Source organism: Empidonax traillii, unplaced genomic scaffold (assembly GCF_003031625.1).
Source record: "Empidonax traillii isolate 1590-97213 ecotype Southwest subspecies unplaced genomic scaffold, ASM303162v1 scaffold475:size860808, whole genome shotgun sequence".
NCBI classification, from domain to species: domain Eukaryota; kingdom Metazoa; phylum Chordata; class Aves; order Passeriformes; family Tyrannidae; genus Empidonax; species Empidonax traillii.
Window position 1 is genome coordinate 559,592 of NW_020955668.1, and position 6,000 is coordinate 565,591.

General features: G+C 39.4%; 1 protein-coding gene across 2 annotated transcripts in view; it reads left to right on the top strand.

Annotated features, from left to right (window-relative positions):
* PARG (poly(ADP-ribose) glycohydrolase) overlaps nt 1-4,079 on the top strand; it is a 59,741-nt gene extending 55,662 nt beyond the window's left edge. For both annotated transcript variants that reach the window (XM_027895952.1, XM_027895951.1), the window contains exons 17-18: nt 3,060-3,188; nt 3,818-4,079. In XM_027895952.1, the coding sequence (XP_027751753.1) occupies nt 3,060-3,188; nt 3,818-3,987 (299 nt within the window). In that variant the 3' untranslated portion in view covers nt 3,988-4,079. The remainder of the gene's footprint in view (nt 1-3,059; nt 3,189-3,817) is intronic.
* The last annotated feature ends 1,921 nt before the right edge of the window (nt 4,080-6,000 follow it).

Below are 6,000 nucleotides of genomic sequence, written 5' to 3' on the forward strand. Positions count from 1 at the left end.
CCAGGAGCAGTATTCACTGCAGGATTTGAATATACTTGGTTTGTGTTGGGGGGGTTTAATAAAAACTTTAATTTGCATAAGGTCTTTGTCTTGGGTCTGAACTTTCATATTCCATGTATATTTTTTTAGTGTATGGATTTCTGATAAGAATATGGCTCATCTGATCTAACTCATTATTTTTTCAACACTGGACTTGTATTTTAGAATAGGGATTGCTCACTGCATCACTGAGTGCAAGTAAATAGCTTTTGTTGTCTACAGTGTATTTTTGTTGGCTTGACAGTGTATTGCAATGACAAAATAGTTTTCATAGTTTAAAATCTTACTTTTTGATTTAATATTCTCAAATATCCACCCTTGTCCTTTCAGAATTAATATCTGGATCTGTAACAGAGCCTTCAGATCCACCAAAATATTTGATGTGATTGGATATAACTGGATAAGTGCCATAATGCATGGTGATATTTTGTCATGATTTTTTTCAGTCACAAATTAAAGGAATACAATTGTTTATGAAATATGGTTTCACTCAAGGTCACAAATAATGCAAAAACTTCAATCTTCTTAAGGGGGAAAAAAAATAACCTGACTTGATAAAAAAGACCTGGTATGTAAACAAGCCAAATTCCAGCTAAGTTAGGGAGATTTCTATAGAATTTCAGTATAAACTCAAGACTTCCAATACTGAAAAAAATAGGTTTATAAAATTGGGAGAAGTTGGAAGATCTTGTCTTGCTTTTGAAACCAGAGGATAATTTAGCAATTAGTAGCTGCAGGAGCTCTGTGCAACTGTCTAAACACTGAAAAGTGTTTTTTATTGAAAATCCAAAGGAAGTGATCTGATGAGGCATCTCATAAATACATAAGCTTAACTCCTGTCGGTTGTGAGAAAGTGCTTCTTAGCTGAACTGGTGTTCTTAACTTACCTGAGGAAATTAAGTTCACTAGGAAGAGAGCTTTAATAAGGCCCATGTAGGATTAGAGGGAGGAGAGGAAAGCAGGCCTGTACCTCATGGAAATGCTGCCAACGTGCTGCTGTGGTGTTTTTGGGGTCCTGAATGATGCCCAACGGGCAGCGAGTGCTGGGTGTTGACCCCAGCGTGGCATCGCTGTGCCTGCAGTGGGAGTTCAGCTCTGCTGGTCTTCCTGTGATGCTTCTGTCTGTATCAAGAGCTTGGAAATTTCACATGGTATTGTGAATCATTAATGTCCAGAAGATTGTGAAGTCTGATTCCTGACAGAAATTTTGATCCTTGTTTCATATGATCTGTGGCAATTCAAAATATACAGGAGAATATTTTTAATATCTTCTGTAAAGTGAAACTTCATTGTTTGTTTGGAAAGAATAGTAATATTCATTAGGTTCTGTTCCCCTATGTAAGCCAGTTAATTGGACTCTTTAAAAGCTGAACTACTGAAGCTTTACTAAATCCACAGCTGGTTCAGTAGTTTAATTAAAATATCATTCCCAGATTGAGATTAATTTCACATGTGAATCATGTAATTTATTATTTTAGCAATGGGTTTACAAGACCGTTTTTTTGATTAAAGAATGCAGTATTTTATTAGGTCTCTTTATAAAAATGTGAAAGATTCTTGAGCTGTGAACAGCTTTCTACTTAGCTTCCATTAGCAGGTGGCAATGCAGTATGTATACTGTTTTATTTAACATTAATCTTTACAAAGACAATATTAATCACATTGTAATTAACTCTATTTACTGGGTAGAAAAGGAAAGAATTAATATCAGAACTGCACCAATAGGCACTGCAGTTAAGACAAGCTGCAATAGATTAAATAGTTGCTGGGGTCCATTATTTGGACTGTTGGAACGTTCCCTGGAATGAAGGTGTGATTGATCACCTGCCTCTGTGACACTCCAGCCTCGCAGGACTGGTTGGTGAAAGAGCTGTGCTCTTTTAAGTTTGGTGCTACCTGAAAGGGTCCTTGTTCTTCTCCCCTTTCTTGTTCTTGGCTCTGTGGTCTGGTACCTTCCCTTGCCTCAGCTCTGGCTCTTGGCAAACCTCCACTCGGCCAGTTCAACTGCTGTTCTAGCAGAAAACAATTAACTCCTACCACTTTTCTGCCAGTTTGGTAAATGGAATCAGCACAATGAGATATTTGAGTACCTGAGAGCTGCAGAAAAGTCAGGAGGTGGGTGAGAAGCGACCAGAGCCACTTTCTCCAGTTGCAGTGGGTCATTAGCTTGGCTCTGGGCTGTTGATCAATACCCCACACCGTTTCTCAAGATGAATCTTCAAAAAACTGTTTCCAAAATAGGAAGCATTTTTCTTCGTTCTCCGTAGAGAAGAACAGAGTCTGTCTGTATTGTAATGTTGGACATTGACAGAACTTGGGGTGCAGCTTGGTCAGCGAGTGTGACAGAAAGCTGGAGGTTAAATAACATGAATTGCATTCCTGGCATCAGCACTCGCTTCCTACATGTCAGCCTGAGCCATCATATTCCATGCTGCCTGTCTCTGTTACAGGTGTGGTGGACACCTGAAACTCCACAGTAAGAGGCTGCAGAGCCACAGATATCCTGTGGGGAGCTAAAAGTTGGGTCAGCTCCTGCTTTGCATAGCTTACCTAACAGCAGGGTTGGCTCCATTCCTTGTGACAGGTGGCAGAGCATGGAAATGGTGATGTGCTCATGGATGCTTTGTACCCCTCTGTCTGTGGCTCAATGCAAGCAGCTCAAACCAGGACGTGAGATGGGGCTCTGTTTTCTTGTGCTGCCACAGGCACTTATTAGATAATTAGTGGCTGCATCGTGCTTGAGGGCAGGCACAGACCAGAATAAACCCCTCTGAGTTTTAAGCCCATTGTTTATCTGCAAAGTAAGGGTGGTTGTCACAGGCAGTTCTAGCAGAATGCTTCAGCATCTCAGCTGCAGTGCCTAGTATTCTTAATTTTAACTACCCGTTGTTCAGATTGCTTTGCAGTGTCCACCTAGAAATGGGTGCTGTGATTCTTTGCTGTAAACTTAGGCTGTGCTTTTCCCTTCAGCAAATGGTTTGATCCTGTATTCATGTGTATAATCTCTTTTGTTGTTTCAGCCTTAATACAGATATTGGCAGCTGCTGAGGCTGGACGTGATGTTGTTTATTTTACCTTTGGAGATGTGGAGCTGATGCGGGATATTTACAGCATGCATACTTTTCTCTGTGAGAAGGGCCAAACTATTGGTGAGCACAAAAGAATCTTTCCTTGCAGCAAAGAGACTTAACCATCTCTATAAGTAGAAATTTTCCAGTAGGAATTATTGTCATCAAGTCCTGAACACAAGCACATAGGTCTTGGTTTATTTGTACCTGCTTCCAGAATTGGGAACTCTTCTGATTCAGGGTCAACAGTGTAATCTCTTAGGAGACTTCTAGAATTCTTTTCTAATTCACCTGGGAGTTAAGATGTAGAATCTGGAAAATACAGATATATGTGGTAGGTAGAAGGTTTGCAAAAGCTTTTAGTATAACTCAATAGTGCTTTAAAAAAGGTAAAATCTGCTTACATGTTCCTGATAGAGATTTGTCTTCCAGTATAATTGGCAACACACTTGTAAGTAACTTGTATGCAAGCCCAGTGTTGGGATAGCTGCTGCAGGAAGTTGAGGGAGCCCATCCTGTGTTCTGAACAACCTGGAAACAGTCCCATTCCCATTACACGGCTGTCTGCTTCCTCTACCACTGCTTATTTAGAGACATTCCTAGCCACTATGCCAGTGTGCATGTGCTTTTCTAGCCTTCATTTGCAATCATGCATTGCTCGTATGGCAAGTTCTTACATGTATTTTAATTATTTCTTTTTGTTTTTTAAGGGGACATTTATAGGCTGTTGCTGAGATACTACAATGAAGAATGCAGAAACTGTTCCACTTCAGGACCAGATGTCAAGCTGTACTCTTTCATATACAACACCATTGAGTCCTATGCAGATTCTACTGATGATGATGATGATGAAGAAAAAGGGTTGTGCTTTGAAGATTAAAATAAATGTATCTGATCAGAATAATGTTTATCTCCTCCCACTGTTATATTGTGTGAAATGCTGGACATAATGAATGAGCTGGCTTAACTCAATCTATATTGACTGCATTGGTAGTTATGTATAACATTCAAACAAAAAGCCTACAAACACCTTTGAGAGACCAGATTTATTTGTTTGGTTTCATACATGAAGATCTTGTTCATGTGTGTACAGAAAAAGTTTCTTTGATAAGTCTGAATTGCGTTATACCTTGTTAAGTAGAATATTTTGGTACACGTGTATTTCACTCAAGAGATTGCTGAAAGACTTCAGAATATTTCCCTGTACTCCTTTGCCTTTATTTTTCAGAACTCTTGTGTAGATTCCTTACGTGGGCTCAGAGCTGGAGTGCAGGCAGCCATGGAACTCTGGGATGATGTCAGAGAGAAGTGTTGTAATGATTGTTCTTGCTGAAAATTGTCATAATCCTTAAGACTGCCACAGTGCCATCAGTGTTCTTACCAAAGTTCTTGTTTGTTTAACTTAAAATGTCCTGGGTTTAATCTATTTTTTTTAATAAATGGTTAAAAATGGGAAGATTCTGGAGGAGCTATAATGCATTTCACAACTGCATGGTCTTTATCAAATCAGGCATAAAGGTTAGCATGAGGAGGTAGAGAAAAAACAAAGTATGGGAGAGTGGGAAAATGAGAAATGTGACCAAAGCAAAGGGAAACATTTTCACGTGAAATTGTTCAATACCATTTTTTTGGTGCTATCTGTTACCACATTGAACAAGGTCTTAGTCTATTTGAAGTTTCTCAAGGTTCAGTGCTGCTGGTGATATTTGAATTAAGGTCTGTTGATTGTGTTTATATTGTCATATCAGTTCTCCTTTATCGCAGTGTGCACATATGTGAGTATAAGATCCCCATGGGATGATGTGAGTGAGGAAACAAATCACATATCAGTGGGAGGAAAGTCTGCAGGCTACAGATAAGGACAGGAAGTCTTGTTAGGAGTTTGCACCTGTGTCATTTTAGACATGGGAATGGTAACAATGTCTGCAACAGATGTGTAAAAACTGTGCTGTAACTACCTATGAATACCAAATTAGTGTTCCTGTAGTACATTGATAGTTTACAAAAAACTGCAGATACATCTGTGATGAAACTTTTTCAGGTCTATATACAGGGCCAATCCAGTGAGACTTGTCTATTAGTAGTTTAAGCTCGGATTAAGCCCAAATTCCTCAGTTTAGCCTCTTCTGTGTTAGACTTTCAGGTCTGTCATGGTTGCTGTTACGAGTTAGAAATACAAGTAAAGCTGCAGCAGGAAATGTAGTGACCTAAGCCTCTAATATTGATGAATCCTTTTAGCTTATGTCAGATAAAACTTCTCCAAGCCTCAAAGACACCGTGATAATTAAATGCTGGAAGCTGTTGGCAGTCTGGCTCACAATAAAGCACTCACTGAGCAGTTCTGGGGGAAGCAGTAGGGAAGAGTTTGGGTTGTTTATAAACACCTTCGGAGTGCTGTACCTTGGCATTAATCCTAAGTTGGGGGGAGGTGATGGACACAGCAGTTTAAGGGGTTTTTTTCTCCTGTTCTTCCCACCAGCTGTAGTTTTCTCCACCCCTATCCGTTATAAGGAAAAGATCTGGCCTAGAATTTCAGGGTTTTTTCTGTGTTTGCAATCTGTGTCCTCAAATTTAGCAGAAATCCTCCTCCTGATATTTCAGTGTCAGCTCAGATTCTGGTAATAGGCATAACAGTGTTTTATTAGCTGTTTAGATCTTATTTGGGTATTTAGGTTAAACTAGGATAGTGCTTCTAGATGCATTGCCGATGATAAATATACCCTATTAATTATGACAAGTGATGGAAAACTGGTGCTATCTGCCAAACCTTCTTCACCTTACTACTCAGGATTTCCTATAAGAAGAGATAAACAGAATTTGTTCCTAAACAACTGGAAAAAACAGAGCAAAAAGCTTTAGGTGGCTAGATATGACCGCTCCTTTATTGTAGCTA